General features: G+C 51.0%; 1 protein-coding gene across 1 annotated transcript; it reads right to left on the bottom strand.

The window, feature by feature from the left end:
- Window positions 1-1,068: 1,068 nt before the first annotated feature.
- LOC103739453 (myosin-6) lies at window positions 1,069-26,709 on the bottom strand. The gene is made up of 39 exons (XM_008839871.1): window positions 26,637-26,709; window positions 25,998-26,030; window positions 25,427-25,636; window positions 24,167-24,310; window positions 23,790-23,946; window positions 23,671-23,698; window positions 23,313-23,424; window positions 23,017-23,109; window positions 21,959-22,022; window positions 21,607-21,705; window positions 21,046-21,149; window positions 20,819-20,957; window positions 20,107-20,375; window positions 19,643-19,813; window positions 18,248-18,557; window positions 17,293-17,363; window positions 16,919-17,006; window positions 16,715-16,832; window positions 16,446-16,569; window positions 16,108-16,244; window positions 14,337-14,592; window positions 13,951-14,193; window positions 13,626-13,802; window positions 13,048-13,193; window positions 12,708-12,798; window positions 10,821-11,210; window positions 10,345-10,471; window positions 10,144-10,262; window positions 9,699-9,895; window positions 8,987-9,170; window positions 8,653-8,818; window positions 8,437-8,561; window positions 7,175-7,483; window positions 6,576-6,779; window positions 4,145-4,270; window positions 3,759-4,034; window positions 2,334-2,429; window positions 1,486-1,620; window positions 1,069-1,145 (listed from the first exon to the last, which is right to left on the bottom strand). The coding sequence occupies exons 3-39, from the start codon at window positions 25,625-25,627 to the stop codon at window positions 1,122-1,124; spliced, it is 5,820 nt and encodes a 1,939-aa protein (XP_008838093.1). The 5' UTR covers window positions 25,628-25,636; window positions 25,998-26,030; window positions 26,637-26,709; the 3' UTR covers window positions 1,069-1,121.

Here is a 26,709-nt window from a genome sequence, read left to right as displayed (position 1 = left end):
GAGGAGAGCTGGGAAGGTGAAGTGGCAGTGATGGTGGTGTTGGTATGAAGACATGCCCTGAGGTCTACTTCTAAGGGGCTGAGTAGGGGTTCCTATCCCACAGCCATTTCCTGCACTTCCACCCGCAGCTGAATAGACTCTTCTGGCATCAGTGGGAAGTCCATTTTTGAAAGAACTGCTATCTCAGGACAACTTTACTCCTTGCATCCTCAGAGGTGGAGTACGGAAGGTGGAAGGGGCTTCTACCTCAGCACCAAACTTCTGGTTCTCACTGTCTGGAATTGGAGTACCCTTTGGTGCCTTTGTTATCTCTACTTTTTAATTTGAAAATTATTTTTACTTATTTATTGATCTTTTTGAGACAGGATCTCCCTGTAGCCACAGCAGGCCTGGAACTCACTATGTAGACCAGGATGGCCTCGAACTCACAGAGATCCGCCTGCCTCTGCCTCCAGAGTGCTGGGATTAAAGGCATGCACCATCATATATATTTTTTTAATGTGTGTGTTTTGCCTGCATGTATGCAAGAGTGCCTGTGTCATGCAATGGCTGTGGAGGCCAGAAGAGGGTGTCAGATCCCCTGGAACTGGAGTTATGGATGGTTGTTAGCTGCCATCTACATACTGAGGAATGAACCTAAGTCCTCTGCAAGAACAGTCAGTGCTCTTAACCACTGAGCCATCTTTCCAGGCTCCTCCCTCCTTTTTTTGGTTGTTGTTTTGTTTTTGAGGCAAGGTCTCATGTCACACAGGCTGGCTTTATAGCTGAGGCTGCCTCTTACTTCCATCTCCAAAGTGCTGGGGCTACTGGCTTGGGCTACCACACCTGGCTTTTGTTTTTCCCACTTTTGAAATTTTCCCTTTCCTTCCTTGTGTGGTTAACCAAGCACAGCTGGGACTATGGTTGTACTGTCTCAGGCAAGGCACCTCACTACTTTGGGCTTGGTCTCCTCAGATATGGGGTGCTTTTTGCTCCCACAACTCTAATACAGAGGCTGTGGCCACCCTCCCCCTGGGCCTCCTGCTCCAGCATGGACAGCTGGTGGGAAAGACAGAGGACGAAGGCAGAGTCAGGCATTATGTTTATTGTGGGGTAACAACAGCAAGCTTCTGCAGGTAGTGTCACTCCTCCTCGTGCATTTTCTGCTGAGAAAGGAATGAGAGGTGAGTGTGATGGGCAAGATAGCCAGGAGAGGTGTCCCTAGAGGTCTCAGGGCCTAAGGGAGACACCATTGGAAAGGGAGAGTTTAAGCCTTAGAGATCTTGAAATCTTGTTACAGGTGCTTATACTGAGTAGGAGAGTGGCTTCTCAGGTATGGGTGTCTGTGGGACCCTTAGGTTACACTTGTGGCCCTCTGATACGCTGTCTCTTCTGTAAATTTACATGTACACATAGGGATACCTATATAGCTAACTCAGAGGGTCATTCATGCCAGGGGGCACGCTGATGTGGGGATGACTGGAAAAGTTCAGGGGAGGGACCTACCTTGGCACCAATATCGCGACTCTTGGCCCGCAGCTTGTTGACCTGGGACTCGGCAATGTCTGCCCGCTCCTCCGCCTCATCCAGCTCGTGTTGCACCTTGCGGAACTTGGACAGGTTGGTGTTGGCCTGCTCCTCCTATGAGTAGAGGGGATGGGTGAGTGGAGCCATTTGGGAGAAGCTCCTAGCCTCTCAGAGTCCCTGTCCCTGAGCCATTCCTCACCAAGTCCCTGCAACAGCCTTCCTAGGGATATCCTGCACCTGGCTTGGTAGTGTCCTGCACCTGGCACCCTCCTCAAAGTTGTTTAGCACTCAGAATCCTCCAAGGCCACCCACTGCCCAGGATGAATCCAGGCTGCCTGGCATGCCTCCTCAGAATCCAGATTCACCGCACCTGTTCCAAGTGTTACTCAGCTAGATGCCTGCTGACCTGAGGGCTTTCTGCACAGTTGTGCTCATCCACACCTCATACCCATACTTCTATGTCCACCCAGACGTCTTCCCTTCTACTCTACCCTCTTAGGCCCCCTTCCAGGCCTGATTCCAACGCCTGGCCTCTTTCCTGTCTTCAATACCTGCCCCTGTCCTGCACTTAGCATCTCCACTGCCTCCCCCTGGGCTTATGGTACATGGACCGTAAGCAGCTGGTGGGCAGGTACAGGCTCAGATGCAGCAGTGCTTTGAACTCAGGGTTCTTGACATAGTCCAGAGTACACTAGACATGTAGAATAAATGTCTGAGAGATAAACATTGGAGCAGACCCTTGTCCAGGCCCCAGGTGGCAGATACGCACTGACTCTTACACATAGTAGGAAGGTTGATAAAAGTGGAAGAGAAAACTGTCAACTCACCGCTTCCTCAGCCTGGCGCTTGTAGGCCTTGACCTTCAGCTGCAGCTTGTCCACCAGGTCCTGTAGCCGCAGCAGGTTCTTCTTGTCCTCCTCTGTCTGGAAGTAGGTGGGTGGAAGAAGCCAGTTTGGGGAGAGGAGCAAGTGCAATCACCATCCCCTCTGCCCAGGTCTCAGCTGCTCTTCCCTCCAGTGGCTCAGGTCAAGGAGGTGCTAGGTCTACTTGTAGGTCAAAGGGGCAAGCTTTTCAGTCCACAAAGCAATGAATGTTGGGGTGCTGGGAGTGAGGGGAGGTGCTCAGAGCCAGGTAGAATGTCCTAATATAAACACATGGAGGAGGCACCCAGTCTGTTCTGCTCTGGCCTCTGTCTGGTGAATAGAGTTCCACCCTGCAGCAACATGAGGGCTCTTGGCCTGTGGTTCTGAGGTGATCAAAGAGGAGTAATAAGGAAGGCAGGAGAACACAGGTATTATCATTGTCTAGATTATTCTAATCCACATAGCCCAATATTCTAGCACATTCTCCTGAGCCAGAATTCAGGCAGTAGGGTCAGTGGCTCCAGTGTCACTTAATCATTCCTGTCTCCGTCTCATTGTGTGCACTAGGATGCCATTCCACTTTGTCCACAGTAGATTGGTGATGTTTTTTTATTTATTATTTTTTTATTTTATGTGTATGAGTGTTATGCCTGCATGTAAGTAAGTGTACCCGTGTTGTGCCATGCCGTGGAGGATAGAAGAGGCTGTTGGATTCCCTGGAGCTGGAGTTACAGACAGTTGTTAGCTGCCATGTGGGTGCTGGTATTTGAACCCGGGTCTTCTGCAAGAACAGTCAGTGTTCTTAACCGCTGAGCCATCTCTCCAGCCCCATAGATTGGTAATCTTTATCCTGTGCTTCTCGAATCCACCTGTCAAGTGACCAGTACTCCATCTCCTAAGTCCCCCATTCCTAAACACTGAAAAGAACGGGTCAAGGACAAACCCTCTGAGTTCTGCAGATGGAGTTCTTGGAACAACATTCTGAGAACTTTCTTACAGTCTTGGCTTCTCTTAGTTGTCCTAGAAGTTCCATGGAAGATCTAAGTTTTTTCCCTTGTCTGATTCTTGGTCCTAAAGTGTTGCATGGTATGTCTCCCTGTCTGGCTCCTAGGTTTACTACTGTAACACTTTGGATTACTAAAAAGTCTGGGGAAAGCTGAGTAAAACAGCTTTTAGGAAGTAAAAGTAGCTTCTCCATTTACTGTAAAAATTCCTGTACTTAAGCTGAACTGCCTCTAGAATGTGTCAAAGCATAGATAACAGCTAAAGGTTCTAGTGACAAGTGCTGCCTGACATCAGTGGATGGTGGTCCAGCAGGGGTCCTGTGTGGGCCAGGAAGTGGGCAATTGAAGCCACTGTCCCTTTGACTCCCACTCCATTCTGCCACACCTGGTAGGTGAGCTCCTTGATGCGCCGCTCACTCTTCCTCATGCCCTTCACTGACTCTGCATTGCGCTTCTGTTCGGCCTCCAGTTCATTCTCCAGCTCCCGAACTCGGGCCTCCAGCTTCTGCAGCTGCTTCTTGCCTCCCTTGAGGGCGATCTGCTCGGCCTCATCCAGCCGGTGCTGCAAGTCCTTGATGGTCTGCTCCATGTTCTTCTTCATGCGCTCCAGGTGGGCGCTCGTGTCCTGCTCCTTCTTCAGCTCCTCTGCCATCATGGCGGCCTGTGCACGGGAGAGGGAGGCAGGTGGTGGTCTGCTCAAGTGCTCATGTCCTCACTGCCCAGTGTAGGGAGACACTGGCCCGGAGTGGGCAGGCAGAGCAGGGAACTCACATCTGTGATGGCCTTCTTGGCCTTCTCTTCTGCGTTCCTACACTCCTGTACTGCCTCTTCCACCTCAGTCTGGAGCTGGGACAGGTCTGACTCCATCTTCTTCTTCTGGTTGATGAGGCTGGTATTCTAGATAGAAGTAGAGAAAACTGTCACATATATATTTTGTTGCCTGGTTCCACATTATTATCCAGAGAAAATTAGACATGGTCATTTAAAAACAAACCAAAATCAAATAAAGAAGCCCAAAGGCTGAGGAAATGGCTCAGTTGGCTGTATAAGTAGGAGGACCTGAGTTCAGATCAGAAGCTGATGCAGTGGTAAATGTCCGTGACACAGCACTGCAGGGGAGAGACATATGGATTCTTGAGGTTCATGGCCATCTAGTCTAGCCAATTAATGAGCTATACGTTCAGTAAGAAACCCTGTTTCAAAAAATAAGGTGATAAAGGAAGATACTCAATGTTGACCTCTGGCCTCACACATATACATACTACGTGCACATACATCTATGTACACGTGCATGCATATGAACATGTACATATCAGACATTCACAAATAAAAATAAAAAACAAACTGGAGAAAATAAAAAAGGGGCTGGAGAGATGCCTCAACAGTTAAGAGCACTGGCTACTCTTGCAGAGGACCTGGTTTGATTCCTAGCACCCACATGGTGGGTATCCATAACTCCAGTTCCAGGGGATGTGACAACCTCTTCTAGCTTCTGAAGAGGGCACATGGATGGGCACTTATATACATGCAGGCAAAACACTCATACACAGAAAATAAAAATAAATAAAATTTAAAAGCAAGCTTAGCTTTCAGGATATTCTTGGTTTTTCATCCACTTTCCCTTTTCTTATGAAAATGGGTATGTTCTAGAAGTTATAACTAAAATGACTGAGGTCTGAAGAAAGACAAAGTAAGAGATCTGATGTTTTACCCCAAGCACTTTTGTAACATTTTAAAAATTTATTATTTTAAAAAATATTTTATTTACTATTTTTATTTTATGTGTATGTGTGTATTGCCTGAATGTAGGTAAGTGCACCCGTGTCGTGCAATGCCCGCGGAGGACAGAAGAGGCTGTTGGATCCTTTGGAACTGGAGTTATGGACAGTTGTTAGCTGCCATGTGGGTGCTGGAATTCGAACCCGGGTCTTCTGTAAGAACAGCCAGTGTCAACTGCTGAGCCATCTCTCCAGCCCCTATTATTTTTATCATATGTGTATGAGTGTATGCCTGTATATGTGTAAGTGCACCTGTGTTGTGCAATTCCCATGGAGATCAGAAGGCATCAAATCCCCTGGAACTGGAATTACAGATGGTTGTTAGCCACCATGTGGGTCCTAGGAATCGAACCTGGGTCCTCTGCAAGAACAGTCAGTGCTCTTAACCTCTGAGCCATCTCTCCAACCCCAATAACATGTTTATATATAGCAAAGTGCCAGTATTCCCAGGAAAATCGAAACATATTTTAAAGAAGAATGTTTTAGCTGGATGTGGTGGCACACGCCTTTAATCCCAGAACTCAGGAGGCAGAGGCAGGTGGATCTCTGTGTGTTTGAGGTCAGCCTGGTCTACATAGTGAGTTCCAGGTCAGCTGGGGCTACAGGGAGACCCTGTCTCAAAAAAGACAACCCCCCCAAAAAACCCAATGTTCTAGAAATGATTATAGCTAGAGAAAAGTGTAGTGGAGGAAAGAAGAGGTCAGAAAGAAGTCAGTAGACAATGCTATTCACACACATGCTAAATTATGGAACAAAATTCCACAGGGCACTGCAGTACATAGACACAGACACCAAATGCAGCACAGAACTGGGCATAACGGAATGGGACTGCAGAAAATGGTGTCCTACCTGTAGTTCAGCTGGGAAGCAGATTTAGTTACATGTCTTTTAATTTTTTTTCTAAATTGTGTATGTGTGTTTGTGTGTGGGTAAGTGCATGTGAGTACAGGTTCCCTCAGAGGCCAGAGGCCTTAGATCCCATGGAACTGGAGTTACAGGAAGTTGTGAGCCACCCGATGTGAGAGCGGAACTTGGGTCCTCTGCAAGAGCACTAAGCACTTAGCTGCTGAGCCATCTCCAACTCCAGTTATTCATCTTTAACCCCCCAAACTTCCATCTTTACAGAACCAGCTGGACACTGTCTCCTAGATCAAGGATATCAGATGGCAAAATGCACTCCATTAAGATTTGTAACTGACAGGCATCATCCATCAGCCATGACATGCTTGGCTTTTAAGTCTAGAGTCGCTTTTCTCAAGATAGTGAGTGGTTCTCTAGCTGCTGCTAACAGACGACAGCTGATCCAAGAAGTGAAATTCTTTGCAATCCTGGTTGGACTTGCTTACTTAGAACATACAGCTGCTAAAATACCCTGGGCTCTGACTCACAGGGGGTTTCTGCACCATGGTCCCTGACCCACTCACCTGGGAGTGCAACAGCTGCACACGCTCACTGGTCTCAATCAGCTCCTGCTCAGCCAGCTTCCGAGACCGCTCCGTCTGCTCCACCACGGCCCGCAGCTCCTCCAGCTCGGCCTGCAGCAGGTTGTTACGCCGCTCCACGATGGCGATGTTCTCCTTCAGGTCGTCATTGGCGTGGACTGCGTCATCTAGCTGGAGCTGGGTGTCCTGTGGGGAAGGTAAGATGGGAAAGAGCTGAGACCTCATACCATCGCGACCTCCCATTTGGGATCTAACACCCAACTCCATACATCAACCTCTTGTCAGCGGGAGGTTAAGTGCGCATCTCATGATCTCTTCTTTAGTCCTGAGACTGGTCCAGGGCATCCTATTCCTCAAGCCTACAGATCCAGTAGGTAGCTCCCACATTCTCTTATTTGTTAGCCCCCCTTTCCCTGGCCTTCACCATCTCCCATCCAAGTACTAACCAGGTCTGACCCTGCTTAGATTCTGAGATCAGATGTGATCAGTCACATTCAAGGTGGTATAGCTGTAGACTTCAACCATCTCTCTAGGCACTCTACTCTGATTCACCCCTTTCCGAGATCTCCGGCTTCCGTTACCTTTAGGTAGGCTTGGGCAATCTTTAGGTGCTTCTGGGCCTCTGAGGCTATTCTGTTGGCCTGACTGAGCTGGATCTCCATCTCATTGAGGTCACCCTCCATCTTCTTCTTTACCCGCAGGGCCTCATTGCGACTTCGCGTCTCTGCATCCAGAGAGGTCTGCAGGGAGTCCACCACCCGCAGGTGGTTGCGCTTGGCCTGCTCCATCTCCTCGTCCTTCTCTGCCAGCTTCCGTTCAATCTCTGCCTTGATCTGGTTGAACTCCAGCTGGGCACGGAGGATCTTGCCCTCCTCATGCTCCAAGGAGGCCTGGAAGGGGGAGCAGAGTCAGAGGTGGATAAGCGGGGCTCAGAACTGGGTTGGCGTGGAAGATGACAAGATGCCAGGCTTCAGCCAGAACTGTGGCCTAGAAAAGAACTGGGGTGGTAGGTCTTTAATCTCAGATTGCTGTGGGGAGGAAGTGCTAGGTCCCCTGGGCCTCCTGGCCCTGGCCCTTCCTCTGTGACTGCTGTTCTCAGTCACCAGAATTTTGAGACTAACATGGCATAAAAATTAAAGAAAAGGGCCGGGTGTGGTGGTGCACACCTTTAATCCCAGCGCTCGGGAGGCAGAGGCAGGCGGATCTCTGTGAGTTCAGGCCAGCCTGGTCTACATAGTGAATTCCAAGACAGCTGGGGCTACAGGGAGACCCTGTATCAAAAAGACCAAAAAAAAAAAAAAAAGATTAAAGAAAAGGAAGATGTTCCTACAGCCCAAAATTCATAGCTCTGCTTTTCTGGTACCTTGTCCTTTAGTGAGAAGAGTTTAGAAGACCCTAAACTAGGGTCCCAGCACAGTAGCAATGGCTGGTATATGTTAAGTCCTTGAGTGTGCTGCCTCACTTGATCTTCATAATAATCATGCATATATAATCTTTTGGGGTATATTCATTAATTCTATCTTACAGATGAGGATGCAAAGGCAGACAGAGGGCGTCAAGCCAAGTTTCAAACAGATCATTTGACTCTGGAGCCTGTGTTCCTCCTCACTGTCTGAGCAGTTGTTAACAATGGCCTGATTCCAACTTCAAAAAACCTGCTGGAAAACAAAATCTTCTGTTCTGAAACCAGACTGTGACATTGTCTAGTGAGGAGACCTGTCAGATGACCTTGCAATAAGAACAGGAGCTAATGGGAGCTTGGAGTCTAGGTGGCTCCCAGATCAAAATGAGGTGGGATACACTAGGGCAGCTGGGAGAGTGCAGGGAGAGTCAGACCCTGTACCTCAGCCTCCTCCAGCGCCGACTGCAGCTCCAGCTTCTCCACCTCCAGCTGCTTACGGACCTTCTCCAGCTCATGAACATTCTTTCCTCCTTCTCCCAGCTGCTCAGTCAGGTCTGAGATCTCCTCTGAGGAACAGAAAGATCAAAGCCCGAGTTCCACCTGACCCCATGTGGTCTTCCCTGCCCCTGTGGCCTCCCTGCCTCTTGGCCCTCGCACCCTGAAGGTTCTTGTTCTCTCTCTTGAAGGTCTCCAGGTGCTCCAGGGACTCCTCATAGGCATTCTTGAGTTTAAAGAGCTCGGTGCTCAGAGAGCGGGCCTCCTTCTGGGATGACTCCAGCTCTGACTGCGACTCCTCATACTTCTGCTTCCACTCGGCCAGGATCTGTGGGGGGACGACAGGGCACACTGTGCAGTTCTGTGCCTGACCCCGTGTCTGGGGCTGCCACAGGCCCCTCTCCTGGGCTCTCCGAGGAGAGCTGCCCTGGTCTGGCACTGACACTGACTCCAGCACCAGCCGTGCACGCCAGCTGCAGTCCCACTATGGGCCCACCTTGTCGAAGTTCCTCTGCTTCTTGTCCAGGGCTGCAGCGGCGGCGTTGGAGCGCTCCACATCCACCATTAGGTCCTCGATCTCGTTCTGCAGCCGGTGCTTGGTCTTCTCCAGAGAGGAGCACTTGGCGTTGACGGCCTCCACGGCCTCCTCTGCATCCTGCAGCCTCTGGGCCAGCTTTTTCCTGTCCAGGAGAATGTGTGTGGCTGTACTTGGGAATGGCCATCTTGAGATGACCACCTTCCTCTCTAGTGTTGATAAAGAACAGCCAGCACCTCCCCACAGCTCTATGAGATGTTGGAGCACCAGCCTGGAGCGAGCAGGGACTCCTGGTATGTAGAGTCGAGTCTACCAGCATAGGCTGCCCAGGCTTCTCTATACACACAGCACATCTGGGGGGCTGTACCCCTCACCCCCACAACAGGCTGAATGACGATAGCTCCTCTGACCAACAAGCTTTTTGCTCGTCTTATACGTGAGTGTCAGGTATAACCCGGGCCAAAAGCTCGCCTGTCAAAGGAAATGGGTCAGGGCCAGCCAGGGGTCACAGGTCGCATGATTCAGGCTTTTTATCAAACACTCCTATTTTCCACCAGGTCCTCCCATCCTTCTGTTCTCCTAAGGATCTTTCCTTTATCCACTCTACCTGTCCCCACACCAAATCCTTGGCTCCTTTCTCTGCAAATCAAAGTGGGAGCCACTATGCACTCACTTGGCCTCCTCCAGCTCCTCGGTCCGCTGGATGGCGTCTGTCTCATACTTGGTCCTCCACTGGGCCACCTCTGAGTTGGCCTTGGACAGGACCCGCTGCAGCTCAGCCTTGGACTCCGTCTCCTCCTCATACTGCTCCCGCAGCAGGTCACAGTCATGTCTGGCTGACTGCAGTGCGTGGGCCAGGGCGTTCTTGGCCTGGGGAGAGGTGGGCATCAAGGAAGTGAGGGAAAACCCAGGCCATTATTCTCTAGATTCTTATTCCTATTTACATCAGTCAAGCCTCAGACTCATGCAAATGAAGTGGAATCTCAATGTCTTTGAGTGATTTCCATTCACCTACCCCTCTCCTTTACAAATAAGAGTCATTAACTGATGTGAGGGTCATTTAGCAGGAGGATAGGGACACCATTAAGCTTGTCCCACTGCCCTCGGCTGGCCCTTACCTTGCCCTCCTCCTCCAACTGCCTTTTGAGGTCCTCCGTCTGCTGGGTGTAGGACAGCTTCCCTCGGGTCAGCTGGGAAATCAGCGCCTCCTTTTCCTCCAGTTGGCGAGCCAACTCTCCTGGAAGTAGAAAGAGGGGTTCTTGAGCCATGGAAAGGGGCAATCAAAGCCCTGCAGGCTAGGCATAATCGGGGTCACTCACCGTTCTCTGTCTGCAGCTTGGCTCTCTGGGTGGCGAAATCGTTGAGGGAGCGCTGGGCCTCTTCCAGCTTTATGCGGTACTCACTGGCCTGGTCCTCTAGTGTCCGAGACACTTTCTCTAGGTTTGCCTTTAGGCAGTAATGGACAGTAGAAAGGCAAATGTGGGAAGGGCCAGGACTGGCAGGGAGGAGGTGCTAAGTGGATCAGACAGACCAGAGGAAGGAAGAGAGGGCCAAGATGGGGGGGCACAGAGGCGAGGAGGGTGGCACAGGCCAGGTGGAAGGGCTCAGTCTCAAGAGGGGACACACATTAAGGAAGGGGGAAAATAAGAAGATAAAGTGGTTGAAGGCTATGGAGGGGCGAAGGAGAGAAGAGAAGACCACGGGGGAATGAAGGGAATGAGAATGAAGGGCAGAGAGGACAGGAAGGCACAGCTGTGAGGGAAAGGACGGCAAGGAGAGGCTGAGGGGGGCCCACCTTGGCCTTGATGATCTGCTCCATGTTGGAGGTGACGTCATCCAGCTCCAGCTTGAACTCACTCTTCTCCTTCTCCAGCTTCTGCTTCACCCGCTGCAGGTTGTCGATCTGCTCGCCCAGCTCGGCCACGCTGTCCGCGTGCTTCTTGCGCAGGGCGGCAGCCGTGGCCTCATGCTGCAGCGTGGCCTCCTCCAGGTCCCTCCGCATCTTCTGGAACTCGGCCTCACGCTTCTTGTTCATCTCTATCTGCACAGATGTGGCCCCACCGGCCTCCTCCAGGCGCTCGCTGATCTCCTCCAGCTCACGGGACAGGTCTGAGCGCAGCTTCTCCACCTTAGCCCTGGCTGTGCGCTCAGCCTCCAGTTCCTCCTCCAGCTCCTCAATGCGTGCCTGAGCAGGGACACAGAGGGCTCAGACCCGCTGCCTGGACCCTACTACCTGGACCCCTCCACTCGGAACCCTGCCCCAGGGCTCTAAAAGACTCTCAGGCACTTAAGTCTGCAGCAATGGTTTTCAGCTAGTGAGTCTTAACCCAGGGGACATTTGGCAATGTCTGGAGGCATTTTTAATTGTGTTGACTTAGTGGAGGATGTCTAGCATCTGGTAGGTAAAGGTAAGGGGTACTGCTAAATACCCTTGAATGAGCTGGCCATCATTAGGAATTTGGTGAAAGCCAGACTTTTGAGGATTTCCTGACAGTACCCCAGACTCAGCCTGAGCAGCTGTAGCATGTACTGGATTTCTGTTTGGAGGGGGATCCTGAGATCATGAACCTCAAAGAGTCCACAGAGTCTCATAAGGCACTGAAGTGAATACTTGTGTTTTTACAAAAATTTGCAGCAAGATGCCTCAGATAAATAATATTGTCATCCGAATTAACCACACAGTCTAAACAACCAGATTCCTCACTCTTGAGAGATTCCTTACTTATGCTCAGGCCTGGGCTCTGGCTTGATTGCTCTTTTCCAGGCTGGGTACGGACTAGCAAGGTGCCATTGTCTTCATCCTTCCCCTACCTCATTATTGTGCCTTTGGTCTTGGTCTTTACTACCCTGAAAGAGTGTCCATTTACCATTTTGATCATTTGTCTTTCTAGGCGAAGATTTGTGGGCTTCCTTTTTTCTGGGTTAATGGGCAACTTTAATGGACTACAGGGTAGATCCTGGGAGTAGGACACAGAAGACCTACTTCTCTACTCCCTGGATGGAGAAGGTGGGATTTGTGCATAGGTCCTAGGAGGAAGAGGGAGGATCTGTAGCCCAGTGCCAAGACATGGTGAGGGTAACAGCACTAGGAAATGGACCAGTATTCTGCCTAACACCAAAAAGGTATACCAAGAAGATGGGAGACAAACACACAGGAAGGCAGGGGAGATTCAGTTTTCAGCCTCGCTAAAGGCTTTTATGGATGAGAGGAGACTCTCAGGACCAGGGAGGAGAGGTGCCTTGATCGAGGTGGTAGAAACTTACTGCATTTCAGGGCTGCCTGTGGGTTCTCGGCCTGTGTTAGGGGTGGGGTTAGTACCAGAAGAGTGTGGGCAGAGCAGTCCATAGGAAGGTGCTTCATGAGGGTTTGCCTCACCCCACGCATAGGGAGGAAAGAAAAGATTAGGGGACAAATGAACCCTATCACTTGTCCAAGGTAGACAGTCTAACTGGTCGTACACATTTCAGAAAGAGAAGCCCTGATAGTAGGTACACTTCTCCCTCAAATAGCTTTGCCAAGATGATATAGTCTTGTTCTGTAAAAGGGAGGCTAGTGTTCCTGGGAGTCAGGGCTGGTTGGGTCTCTGGTTGCCTGGAGTTCCAGACATTGTCTAGAATTCTAAAGAGCTCCCACAGCATCTGGGCTTTGAGCTCCCTTCAGCCACACTGGGAAGAACGTCACCTGGTTTTCCTTCAGTTTCTTCTGCAGCTGGAGAGCCAGTGCCTGCTCATCCTCAATTTTACTGTTCTGCTGATTAATGTCGAACTCTTTCCTGGAGTAGAGGAGAAGCGGTGGAACTTATGGTCGTCTTTCTTCCAAACCTATTCTCTTTTCTTGCTTCATGCCACAACCAGCCCCCCACCCCAACCCCTGGCCCAGATAGCGAAGGGGGAGAGCCATGGTCGCCCTTACATCCAGTGTGCCCAGGGCAGCGAGGCCAGTGGAGGTACAGCCCCCTGTGCCATAGCTACCAAGCCAGATACCCCCCCATCAGCCCCTCCTGGCCACCACAAGGTCATACTTCTTGAGTTTTTCTTCCAGCTGAAGCTTGTCATTCTCCAGGTCCATGATGCTTTCTTGGGTCAGCTTCAGGTCACCCTCCAGTTTCCGCTTTGCTCGCTCTAGGTCCATGCGCACCTTCTTCTCCTGCTCCAGGGATCCCTCCAGCTGGTAGAGAAAATAAAGACGGGAAAATCTGTAATATTCATCTGTTCCCTCTTAAACTTGAAGTCCAGTGGGATTGGTAGTCAAGCCAGTGAAGAAATCTTTTTTTTTTTTTGGTCTTTTTGAGACAGGGTCTGCCTGTGGCCCCAGCTGTCCTGGAACTCACTATGTAGACCATTCTGGCCTCGAACTCACAGAGATCTGCCTGCCTCTGCCTCCCGAGTGCTGGGACCAAAGGCGTGTGCCACCACGCCCGCACAAAGAAATCCTACAAGCACTAAGGACTCAGAGATTCCGTCTACTAAGGAATCACAGAGAGCAAAAAAAACTCATAGGATCGTAGAAGGTAGATGCAGTGGGAGAAACTCCTTGACCACAGGAGTTAACTGCAGAATCTTGATCTCAGAGAGATGGAGCACGGTTCTTATTACTCACGTCATCCACCTGCTGCTCCAGTTTGACTTTCGACTTGGTCAGTGTGTTGACCTTGTCTTCCTCAGCCTGAAGGTCATCCAGGGCCTGCTGGTGGGCCTCTTGCAGAGCTTTCTTCTCTTTGGTCAGCTTGGCGATGATCTCATCCAGCCCAGCCATCTCCTCTGTTAGATTTTTCACCTGTCAAACAAAAGCACATCCTCTTTAGGGTCTAAGGACACCAACCTGGAGACACCTATAAAGACATCCATGCTATTAACTAGGACCAGATGCTAGTCTGGGGAGTCATCAGGGGACCTGGGCTGGAGCCAGATGAAGCCGGCCTCACCTTGTTCTCTGTTGCATGCTTCTCCTTCTCCACCTTGGCCAGTGTCAGCTCCAGGTCATCAATGTCCCTTTTGAGCTCAGAGCACTCATCTTCCAGCTTGCGTTTCTTGGCAGTGAGCTCGGCGTTCATCTCCTCCTCGTCCTCCAGCCTCTCGGTCATCTCCTTCACCTTGGCCTCCAGCTGGATCTTGTTCTTGATCAGCTGATCACAGCGCTCCTCAGCATCATTGAGATTATCTTGTTCCTGGGAGAAGAGGACAGGGAAGAAGCTGGTGATTAGAGAGAAGAGATGCAGTCTTATAGAGGGCTGGAGCTTGTGGATTCCTAGACCCCAGTGATGAGATGGGGAGAGAGGAGGGGAGAGAGGAGGCAACCCTGTGGCCTCACCGCCTGCACTTGGAGCTGTAGGTCATTCTTCTCCTGCAGCAGGGACACCATCTTCTCCTCCAGCTCCTTGCGGCGAGCCTCAGACTTGTCTAGTGTCTCTTTGATGCGTCCAAACTCCTCCTTCATGGTGGCCATCTCCTTCTCTGTCTCTGCGCTCTTCAGCAGTGGCTTGATCTTGAAGTAGAGCTTCATCCACGGCCAATTCTTGACCCCCATGAAGGCGCGAATGTTCCACTGGATTACCAGCAGGGCATCCCTGACAAGGAAATGTGGAGGCAGAAGAGTGCTAGAAAGACGTCTCCTCAGTCATGGGACCAATTGCATTGACCTCTTCTATCTAAGCAAGTTTGTAGGATCCAAGGACAGGAGGTATTATAGCTTCACTCCCTATCTCCCCTCAACCCTGGGTCACTACACTGAACACAGTTTCTCAGCATGGACTCATGAATTAATTCAATAAAAGGGTAGTATACACCTTCCCTACTGGGCAGTAGTAGCTATTGGAAGCCACTTCTTAGTATCAATACTGCTACGAAGATTGGCTTTTTTGTTTCATGGTGTACATGTGAAGGAGTTTCTCGGCGGGAATGTATTCAGGAGTAGAATGGAAAAGTATGTGATTACCCAAAAAAAAAAAAAAAAAAAAAAAAAACCAAAAAACCAAAAACAAAAACCATGAAAGTGCAGAAGTTGTGAAGAACGGTTCAGCAGGAGAGGGAGGGGAATGAGGGTGATGGGCTGAATATGGTCACAATCCATTGAATACATACATTGGTGAGACTGTCAAAACTTAAAAAAAATTTAAATATGTGATAGTTTGACTTTACAAAAGAGAATAAGGCTGAGAAGATGGCGCAGTGGGTAGGCACTTGCCACTACCAAGCCTCATGACCTGCGTTTGATCCCTGGAACCCACGTTGTAGTTGGAGAGACAGAACGAACAGCACATGCAAATTTTTTTAAAGTAATTTTTTTTTTTTTGGTCTTTTTGAAACGGTCTCTCTGTAGCCCCAGCTGGCCTGGAACTCGCTTTGTAGACCAGGCTGGCCTTGAACTCACAGAGATCTGCCTGGCTCTGCCTCTGGAGTGCTGGGATTAAAGGTATGCGCCACTACGCCTAGCATAATTAAAAAAAAAAATAGATTGAGAATAAAGGCTGACAAGATGGCTCAGCAGATAAAAACTGCCAGGCCTGCCGTCCTGAGTCTGATCCTGTGGACCCACATGGTGGAAGGAAAGAATCCACCTCTGCAAGTTGTCCTCTGACCTTCACATATGCAGTGTGGCACGCCCCATAAATAAATAAATGTAATTAAAATTTAAATACATTATAAAATAGGATAATAAATTGTTTCCCAAAGCCTCGTACAAATTTACACATCTATAGACAGTAAGTCTTAATTTTTGTCAATCCAGTGTTTTAAAATGGTTTCTCAAGCCGGGCATGGTGGCACACACCTTTAATCCCAGTACTTCAGAGACTGGAAAATCTCTGTGAGTTCAAGGCCAGCTTGGTTTATACAGTGAGTTCTAGGACAGCCAGGGCTACATAGTGAGATCCTATCTCAAGAAGAAGTATCTCATTGGAGTCTTCTTCCTCCCCTCACTGGCGCCTTTTAAAAAGTAATTCAAACTGAAATCCATAGAAGTAGAGTAACTTGCCTACACCACTAGCAAGTGGTGGCGCCAGGGTCTGAATCCAAGTCTCTAACTGGTTGGCACTGCTTGTCTACCGCTTAAATCTCTGGCACCTTTCCCCCTCCTTTCTCACCTGCGTTCCAGTATCTTCTTGAACTCAATGCGCATGAGCTGTCCCCGGGCCTGGGCCTGGATTCGGGTGATGATGCGGCTTAGCCTCTCATCACGCATCTCCTCCAGCAGCCCCAGCAGCCCTGCCTTGAAGAACACCTGTGGACAAGGGGTAGAACCGATGTGGCTGCAGCCTCAAAGAGTGGTGACCAGGGTGGAGGTGGGTGGGAGGATGCCCAGTGGGCTCTCAGGGGACCCTTGACCTGTGCACTCTAAGCTGAGTGAGCCTGGGTTCCAGTTCTGAGTTTCACTCAGCATGGCTACTTGCTCTGCCACCACTGTATAGAGCTCCAGACTCACCTTGGTGTGGCCAAACTTGTACTGGTTGTGGTCAATGTCCAGGGAGCCCAGCAGCTTCTCAGCCCCTTTCCTGCTGTCAATGAACTGCCCCTCAGGGATGGCCGCTGGGTTCAGGATGCGATACCTTGGGAGGGAAACTCTCGGAGTCATTTGCATTCTGCGCGCATCCGCTCTGCCTATGAATTCCAGGGCCGCTTGCAGACCCACTCCTCCCTCCAGGGCAGCCTGGTCCCCTTGCTTCGTGAGCCCTGGGGCACCGCTGTACCAACCTCTGCCGGAAGTCCCCGTAGAGAATGCGGTTGGGGAAGCCCTTCCTGCAGATGCGGATGCCCTCCAGCACACCGTTGCAGCGCAGCTGGTGCATGACCAGGGGGTTGTCCATCACCCCTGAGGCAGGAGGAAAGAAGGCATCACCCTCAGAGTAAGTAGATGCTAGGCATCGTCCCCTGACTAAAACCTTCCCGACGGCTCACCTGGAGCCTTGCGCTCATTGGGGATGATGCAGCGCACAAAGTGAGGATGAGTGGTCCTCAGATTTGTCATCAGCTTATTCAGATTTTCCTGGAGGTGGGTGAGAGTGGAAAGTTAGGAGCCACAGGGACCTTCCTTTGGGTCCCAGAACCCTGGGATCTGGATACCCATCACCAGAAGCCCCCTAGGGAAGCAGAAGGGAGGAACTCATATAATTTATGATGTGAGTTCAGACTTGTGCAGAGTTTATACACCAAAAATGGCCATGCAGTGCTACTTTTCCTGCCCATACTCAGAGCATCAGGATAGAGTGCTGCAGCTAAAAGACCTGGGGCGAACCCACTACAGTGTTCCAGAATCTCTAGGTCTTTCTTACCCGGTGGAGAGCGGACACTGTCTGAAAGGATGAGCCCTTTTTCTTGCCTCCTTTGCCTTTACCGCTGTCAGCTAATAACAGAGAAGTAATGATGAACAATAGCTTGAAAACACAAAGGCTCTTGGGCAGAAGAAGGGCTCTGGCTCTCAGGGGCTGTGTGACTTTGGGCTATTTTCCTCATTGGGTGGAAGAACCCCTAAAGGCTGGAGAGAGGATTGGCTAAGATTAAGGCTCACTGATAGGTACTAGAACACTGTAGGTACTCCATGCTTTCCCTCTCCTAACCCTGCCTTGATGCTGTCTTTCCACTTTCAATCTCTTCTACTTCATCCTCTTCATTTCAAATCACACCAGTGCTCTTCCAGCTAGAACTGGAGGCTCATCTGTCCTACCATTAGTTCAGCTATCTTTTCTTTCTTTTAAAAATATTTTATTTATTATTTTATTTTGTGTATGAGTGTATTGCCTGAGTGTATGTGAGTACACCCGTGTCGTGCAATGCGGCAGAGGTCAGACAAGAGCTTCGGATTCCCCTGGAACTGGAGTTAAAGACGGTTCATAGCCGCCATGTGGGTGCTGGGAATCGAACCCAGGTCCTCCATGTGGGTGCTGGGAATCGAACCCAGGTCCTCTGCAAGAGCAGTCAGTGCTCTTAACCGCTGAGCCATCTCTCCAGCCCCAGTTCAGCTATCTTTTCAACATGTATCAAGCACTCTTTTGTGCATGGTTCTATGCTGGGCGTCTGACAGCGATGTGTGTGCCACCCTCCAGTTCCTCTCAGCCTTGAGGAAACAGACATACACTGGTATCCATAACACAAAGTGGTTTTTAAAAGGTACTACAGGGAAGTACAGACAGACTGTGTTGGGCTCTCCTGACTCACAAGTTCTCCTAGCTACCTCTGGACCCTGCACCTCCAGAAGTCCCTATCCTACTGTAAGGGCTGCCCCCTTACCAGAATCGGCAGAAGCATAGGTGGAGAAAAGTGTAGCCATGAGCTTGAGTGAGGACTTCTGGTACAAGCCCACCACCGTCTCATTGAGTGGATCTTTGTTCTTTTCCAGCCAGCCCATAATGTTGTAGTCCACAGTACCAGCATAATGGATCAGGGAGAAGTGGGCTTCCTGCTTCCCCTTAACATTGCGTGGCTTCTGGAAGTTGTTGGACTTGCCCAGGTGGTTGTCATATAGCTTGGCCTTGAAGGTCATATCTGTGGCCTTGGGGAACATGCACTCCTCCTCCAGGATGGACATGATACCCATGGGCTGAGGGCAGCGAGGGAAGGTAGAAAAAAATCATTGATTACACTCCCAGGCTTTCAGAATCCGGACTCTACAGACCAGCACTGCTGATGGGGCAGAGGGAGTCTGTGCTAGAACCTCTTGGCCCCAGATAGGACGCTAATATACCTGGGATTAACCCAAATCTAACTATATTTGGGACTGGCACACATAGCCTTCTTTTTGTCCCCAGAGGTTCCAGCGAACAGCTAAGTACTCCTAATCACTCCCTCAAGGCCTACAATGCCTCTATTGCACTTCTTTTCCTGATGGCTCACTGCCCTGGGGGACCAGGCCAGGCATAGATGTATGTCCAGGGAACCAGGCTGCAGGGGTGGCCAGACTCATTTTTACAGAATAATAGCAGCAATTCAAGGGTTGCCTAAGGGGATCCAGGTTTTGTACAACAATCTTCTTTTTAGAATGTGGTTCTTGGCTTTTCTTGGGGCTAGAATCCTTTTGAGAATTTGGTTAAAGTTGATCATTTCTCTAAAAAGAAGCATGAATACACACACATACCTGCATATGTATGTACACATGCTTCCCCCACAGTTTAAGGGGAGTCTGAGGTCTCTAAAGATGAGAACCTTGGTCTAGAATCTGAGCAACAACCTAAAGCTTGTAGAAAATTCCCATTTGCGGAGGGTAGTGATTGGCTGGGTGCAGGTCAGACACTCAGAGCTTAGGTCTATTAGCAAAGGGCAAAGACACACTGAAAGCCATCGTCATGGGCACAGGGGACACTGGCACTATTGCCCCCTCTCTCCTGAGGAGAGGGCCTGGAAACTGGTTATTTCTCAGTAAACAGGAAGAGGATGTGAAGCGAACATTTCTCATTTCAGCCTAGGTTCTTCTGAATGATGATTCTTGTGTGATAGAGAAGGACCAGGAGTCACTGGGAGGTGATGGCCATACAGGGAGACAAGACTCGGGTCTGAATGAAGAAGGAAGGGGCTCTTCCTATGGGTGCCCTGACCCACAGGGTCAGTGGGTCAAGCTGGGCCTAGAAGGGGTTTTGAGATTCTGGGATGGCAGAGGGAGGGCGCTCAGGTGGTGAGTCTGGGTAGTACCTTCTCGATGAGGTCGATGCAGGCCTGCAGGTCCATGCCGAAGTCGATGAACTCCCACTCGATCCCCTCCTTCTTGTACTCCTCCTGCTCCAGCACGAACATGTGGTGGTTGAAGAACTGCTGCAGCTTCTCGTTGGTGAAGTTGATGCAGAGCTGCTCGAAGCTGTTGAACTGCAAGGGTGCGGCAGCCAGTGAGGCAGGCAGCGTCTCAGTGGCCATCTGGGTCGGCCTCGGGCTGTGCCGTGCACCCTGCCCAAGCCCATCACAGTCATGGCTGGTCCCGTCCCAGGTCAGGACAGGGAAGGGAGAGCGTCTCCTGAGGAAAGGGACGGTGACCTCCTCTGTCACTACACGATCCCCTGCCATCCTGTGCCTGACCCATGGTTGGATCTCCACACGTGACTGAGTGTGAGTGAGTGAGCGAGCGAGGGATCTTTCTCTCGTGCCAGGGCTACCGGACTCACATCGAAGATCTCGAAGCCAGCGATGTCCAGGACTCCTATGAAGTACTGGCGTGGCTGCTTGGTCTCCAGGGTGGCGTTGATGCGAGTCACCATCCAGTTGAACATCTTCTCATACACTGACTTGGCCAGTGCCCCGATGGAATAGTAAACCTGCTGGACACTCTGTCCCTTGGTGACATACTCGTTACCCACTTTCACCCGAGGGTGGCACAGCCCCTTGAGCAGGTCGGCTGAGTTCAGCCCCATGAGGTAGGCAGACTTGTCAGCATCTGATTGACAAGGAGAGAGGAAGCACTTTCGACTCCTTCCTTCCTTGCCTTGGCTAACGTCTGATTGATGTGGCTTTGGGCCCACTCCCCATGTCCCTGTCCATCCCTCATCCCATCTCTACCCCACAAGCCTCAGGTTTTCTAGACTATCTGGGATGGTTAGTGGACAGAGGCCTGGCTGCGTTCTAGCTGAAGGGAAGATGTGGCCCTGGATTAGGGATCGCTCCTGATCACAGCGCTTCTCCTATTTCTCCTGGTTTCCTTCCACTTTATGAGAGTCTGAACAACTTTGCTGCCAACATAATTCCTCAATACTCACTGAAAGAACTTTTAGACACAGCATGGAAGCCTCAGCTCCCAGTGACTATCTTCAGCATGTGGGGTCTGCATACCCCATCTCAAATAGCACATGGGATTTTCTCAACACCGCCCCTCCCCCACACCTTCGGTGCCGTCTGGCTCTGCCTGCTCCTCCCTCTGCTTCTGCTTGAACTTCATGTTCCCATAGTGCATGATGGCACCGGTCAGCTTATAGACACCAGCCTTCTCCTCTGCAGTGAAGCCCAGCACATCAAAGGCGCTCTGGGACAGAGAGACATGGAGGATGGGTGGAGGGTGGTCAAAGAGCTCTCTGGAGCCCCCCAAGGGCCTCCCCAGTCTTCTCACTCACATCGGTGGCCAAGAGCTCCTCAGAGTCATCAATGGAGGCCACAGACACCTCTCCCTGAGACACAAAAGCGTAGTCGTAGGGGTTGTTGGTGACCAGCAGCATGTCTGTGCCAGGTAAAGGAGGGCAAGGCAGGGACAAGGGAGTGGGGGGAAGGCAGAGAAGGGGAAGGAGAGAACCGAGGAAGAGTGGGGAAGAGAGGGCAGGGAGAAAATAAACGAGAATTGGTGAGGGCCAAGGAGAATCCAAAACAAATGAAGGCATGGAAAGGGGGACGCAGGAAAGAAGGAAGGGGGAACATTACATGTGGGAGAAGGGGAAGCAGGTAGAGAACAATCCAGGAGGAGGAGAGAGCATGGCAGGGGAGAAGGAAAGAGATGAACTGAGGAGTGAGGTGCTTGGTAGAGCATGGCAAGAGAGATGCAGACCAAGAGGGAGGAGGGAGAAGGGAGGAGGGAGAGAGAAGCAGAAGGAGGAGAGAGCAGGGAATTGGGCAGAGCGAGGGCAGGAGCCCCACAAGTGGGCTCTGGGGAGGATGCAGGGTAGTGGGCAGGCTGGCCTTACCCAGCAGCTCTGGCTTCTTGTTGGACAGAATCTGGTAGAAGATGTGGTAGTTCCTCTCAGCCTTTAGCTGGAAGATCACCCGGGACTTCTCCAGAAGGTCTGAGGAAAGCAGAGGGGAGGAAAGCAGGAGAGTCAGTGAAAGGGCAGGGTCGGAGTGGGAGGCTCCCACAGTGTGATGAAGAGACCCAGGGAGAGCCTGGTTTCAGTGAAGAAGGCCAAAGCTACAAGGCATGCGTAGTCCTAGGCAGTAGACCTAGAAAGAAGACGGAAGGAGTGAGGAGATGGGCTGTGTGTGTGTGTGGGGGGGGAGCAAAGGAGACCAGAGAGCGGACAGACTCCCTGCAGTACTCACAGGTCTCTATGTCTGCGGAAGCCAGCTTTCCGGTGGCTCCAAAGTGGATTCTGATAAATTTCCCCTGTGGGCAGATGGGGTAGAGTAAGGGAACTGGTCAGAGGGACAGAATCAAATCTTGGACTTCAGCTCAACCCAGATTTCCCTGGATGATTCTGGAATGTAAATGATCTATTTGGTGTCAGTTTAGTACCAGTAAAACTGAGAAACCCACTCTCAGATAACAGGGAGGAGATAGGGGGAAAAGCAGCGAGGGTGGTGGTGTGGGAGTGGGGGTCATGGAGGAGGGGGAGACTGGGGGGGTGGAGAAGAGGGAGGTGGAGGGGTTTATCCATATCGAAAGCCCTCCAGTTTGTGGCTTTTATATCATCTCACTTCATCATCCTGTCTATGTTCTACGAGGTAGATATTATTACCTTTGTTTCACAGGTGAAGGACTTAGGGCTCAGGGAGGTTATAGGGACTTGCTGAGAACCTGGAAAGTTAAACCTTTCACTCCAAAGCCCACACTTTCAAGTCCAACGAGTTTTGGAAATGCTCATAAGAGAAATCTATAATTGGACCCCAAACAGCTGTTTCTTAAGTGTAGACAGCTGTGGTGACTTGGATCCCTTTCCTGGGTTCCCAGAAATCAAAAATCCAGGCTGGGTCTCGAGGGTTTGGGCTGTGTGTGTGTGTGTGTGTGTGTGTGTGTGTGTGTGTGCTCCAAAAGCCAGGTACAATACAATTAACTGAGTGTGTTGACTGTTAGCAAAATAACACTCCCAGAACTGGAGAGATGGCTAACTTGCTGTTCTCCCAGAGGACCTTAGTTTGGAACCAAGCACCCATGTCAGGTAGCTTATAACCACCTGTAACTCCAGCTCCAGTGAATCTGACACTCTCTTCTGGCTTCTATCAGCATCCCCAACACATGGCACACACACACACACACACACACACACACACACACACACACACACACACACAAATAAATAATAAATCTTTAATAAAATAGGACGCCTATTTTCTTGACAAGTTTGGATGAGGTCGCTTGGCAGTGGTTGAGAATCACTCACAAAGCGGGAGGAGTTGTCATTCCGGACAGTCTTGGCATTGCCGAAGGCCTCCAGAGCGGGATTGGCCTGGATAATCTGGTCCTCCAGGGTTCCCTGTGAAAAGGACAGAAATGTGGAGGTTCATCCTCTACCCACCTCTGGAGGGTGTTGGTTGGTAGGGTAAAGCTGGATGAACTGCTGATGGGTCTTCAGGCCACACGCAGACCTGAGTATGAGGATGTTCTGTACCGCGCTGACCTTCAGGAGCCCTGCTCTTCCCCTGTCCCTCCACTGCTGAGCCTGTGGCCCATTCTCACCTTGTTTGCATTGGGATTGTCCTTCTTGCTACGGTCACCTATGGCTGCGATGCTGGCAAAGTACTGGATGACACGCTTTGTGTTCACAGTCTTCCCTGCTCCAGATTCTCCGCTTGGGGCAACACGCAACAATCAGAACCCAGAACTCCTACTGTAGTTCATACAGAAGGCTCCACAATCTTTTCTTCCCAGTCCAGACCATCAGAGCCCAGCATCACACAGGGTTTATCTTCTAAAATAATCCCAGCTCCCCACATCCCTGCAGCTAACATTTTGAAACCTCTCCTCCCCACTTATACCCCAGGGGTCACCCTGGCATCCCCACCCCAAGCCCTGTGGAGGATTAGTGCTTGCTCACGTGATGAGGATGGACTGGTTCTCTCGATCTGGGAGAGGGAAGAAGAGACAACAGGTGAGGGCTGAGGGCCCAGGTGGGAGTTCCTGTTGAGGGGACACAGGTTAAGGCACCAGGCTCACCTGTCAGCATGTACTGATAGGCATTGTCAGAGATGGAGAAGATGTGGGGTGGGGCCTCACTTCTCTTCTTGCCCCGGTATGCGGCCACCACCTCGGCGTTGTACACCGGCAGCCACTTGTAGGGGTTGACAGTGACGCAGAAGAGCCCTGAATAGGTCTGGAGCAAGAGATAAGGTGGGAATGTGGTTGGTAAAGGGAGCCTAGCAATGGTAGTGATGGCAGGCAGGGGCATCCTTGGCCACTTCAGCTAACCAGGGGTGAGTGAGAGGAGACTGGGTCCCTTCGGAGAATCTCTAGCCTCTTGCTTTGTGAGTGATAGTGGCCAGCAGAGGCCTCTGTGCAAAATGGGAAGTCTGCAGTGTACAGCAGCCACTCACATAGATCATCCAGGCTGCATAGCGCTCCTTGAGGTTGTACAGCACCGCGGGCTCGTGCAGGAAGGTCAGCATGGCCATGTCCTCGATCTTGTCGAACTTGGGAGGGTTCTGCTGCATCACCTGGTCCTCCTTCACGGTCACCGTCTAGAGAAGGGGCATAGATGGGTCTTTGCCAGTTCCTGCTTGCTGGCCTTGAGAGTCCTGACTTGGCATTGCTCCCCTAGTTCTTGACTGACCAGGGCTCCAGCTCTCTGTCTCATAACTCCCCTAGGTCTCAGTCCCCAGGTAATTTTCCTGCCCATTGTCTCTCCTACTCTAAAGATATTCTAGGGCTCCTTTCTCTTGCCAGTTCCCCAGAACTGTCCAGTGATTATGTCTCCCCATCCCCTGTGTTTTAAGCATCTAAGGGCAAACCTGGAGACTGGCAGCTCTCAAATCTGTGTACACCTTACCATGACCCTGGGGTTCTATCCTGGATGTAGTCTTTAAGGGCACCACAGCTCAGGGCAAACCTTTCCCCTTATCAGACAAGCAGCTCTTTCCAATCCTGAACTCCCCATCAGTCACAGTTGGGGTTTGCTTGGCATCAGTTTGCCATGCCTTGATGTCATTAGATCCTGCCAGCAGGGATTCCAATATTTTTTTATAGTGGAGGAGGCAGTGGCTCTTAACAATTAAATGATATGCCTGCACAGTGACCAACAATGAGAGAACTAAGACAGAATCAAAACCCCAGTGGGCTGTGGCCCATCACTCCACCCCTCAGTGGGATGTAACGTCAGTCAGCAAGCTGTGAGGCCAACGTCTCAAGCTATGCTGGTGACTGGTAGCAATTCTGATGCCTGGAGTAAGCAACCCAGGGAGCAGAGGCTGAGTGGTCACCAGCCTCAGGACTGAGCCTTCAGGGCCAAGGTTCCTGCTCTTTTTGTTCATCTGGGTCTGAATTTGCTCTTGGTTTGGGTGAAGGGAATTTGAGAAAGTGAACTCCTGGGGAACACTTGAGACAGGGCTGTGTCCGTACTTCTTTACCTGTAAGACAGCTGACCCCCCCCCACGGTCTCCAGCCAGGTGCCCTCTCTGAGAAAGGGTGCACACCTAGGATGATGGCTCGGTGTACCTGCTCAGGCCCATCTGGAAAAGTTCTGATCCTCGGATTCTCAAGGGAACATGTCCTGCCCCCGCACTCTTCTCAGGCCTCTCAGCTCCCACCACAGGCTCCCCTAAACCCGCTCTCCCCTGCACTGCCACTGTCACACACACCTTGCCATTCTCTGTTTCGGCAGTGACCTTGCCCCCCTCCCGGGACAGGATCTTGGCCTTGACAAACTCCTCCTTGTCGTCGGGCACAAAGCACTCAGTGCGGATGTCAAAGGGCCGAGTCTGGGCCTCTAGGCGTTCCTTCTCTGACTTTCGGAGGTACTGGGCTGCTGCCCCGAAGTCAGCCATCTGGGCATCTGTCATCTTGTCACTCTTATGGGGCAGAGAGAGGAGAGAACTGTCACTCCTGATGTGGGCTCAGGCTTCTGTGCCTGGCTTTGTCTTTCTTACCCCACCCCTGCCCTGCCTCTTCCATGGCAGGTCCTAGGGCTCTCCTACCACTGCTCCATGAACAGTGCCTGCCTGGGCCTGTTCCCCACCCCTCAGAGTTCTGTTCTTTTTGCCCCTTGAGGTCCTCAGAAGGAGGGTCTCCAAAAGGGATCTGCATGGAATGAAATTGGCTGGATTTTGCTAAAGGAGGATGCTGAACTGCCTACCGAGAAACAGGTCCAGCAGCCTGGCTTCTGGGAGAATCCTGCCCCCTGGCCGCAGAGATGATGAGGGTTGCTCTCACCTGGTTATCTCTTCACAGAGAATCCTGAAGAGTCTGGACCACAGTGGAACAAGGCACCCCAGGGGTGCAGCAGGATAGAAAGAACAGATGGGAATGTGCAACGGATGCAGGCAGGCAGCCTGGGAGATGGAGGCTCAACCCAAAGATCCTGACTCAAAACAGACCAAAACAACAAGGGAGGCAGAGATAGGAGGCAGAACAGAAAGGATGCAGAAGCACTGGGGCTGCCGTTCAGTGGCAGAGTGCTTACTAGCACGCACCAGAGCCTGGGTTTGGTTCCTAACACTGATATAGAAAGAAAGGACAAAAGTAGAAACGGGTAGAAAGAGAACACAGCCAAAGAGAGACAAGGGAGAGGGAAAGGTGGAGAAGCGTGGTCAGGATGAGCATTTAAAGACCAAGAGGCAGGACAAGCCCTGACAAAGGAGAGGAAGGCATCCCGAGGGAGAAGGAAGGAGGCAGTGTAAGGGACAGAGGTGTCTGGGGTTTCCTGTGAGTGAGAGCTTCCCAGGCTGGAAGAAAGCCACTGTAGTAGAACCTTAGGGACCTGTGACTGACCTGTACCCCACTCCAGGGAAAGCAGTGTCCTGGGGACTGTCTGGCCTGTCTAGAAACCCCCCACCCTAAACTCCCTCTTACCTGGGTTGGAGGAATCTCTGTCTCTTCTCAAAGCTCCAGCTCTTTTATATCCCATTTCCCTTGCCTACTGCCT

The sequence above is a fragment of the Nannospalax galili genome, unplaced genomic scaffold, assembly GCF_000622305.1.
Source record: "Nannospalax galili isolate Female #2095 unplaced genomic scaffold, S.galili_v1.0 scaffold1119, whole genome shotgun sequence".
Classification (NCBI taxonomy): domain Eukaryota; kingdom Metazoa; phylum Chordata; class Mammalia; order Rodentia; family Spalacidae; genus Nannospalax; species Nannospalax galili.
The sequence above is the reverse complement of the archived record's forward strand: the minus strand, read 5'-3'. Positions and strand labels throughout refer to the sequence as shown.

What these genes read in the sequence shown, in the direction of transcription:
- LOC103739453 (XM_008839871.1), bottom strand. Translation starts at nt 25,627, where the DNA reads ATGACAGATGCCCAGATGGCTGACTTCGGGGCAGCAGCCCAGTACCTC. An exon ending in GCATCGACCTCATCGAGAAG is followed by an intron (nt 18,558 to 19,642) that starts GTACTACCCAGA and finishes CGCTGCCCTCAG; the next exon opens with CCCATGGGTATCATGTCCAT. An exon ending in AGCATGCAACAGAGAACAAG is followed by an intron (nt 13,803 to 13,950) that starts GTGAGGCCGGCT and finishes TTTGTTTGACAG; the next exon opens with GTGAAAAATCTAACAGAGGA.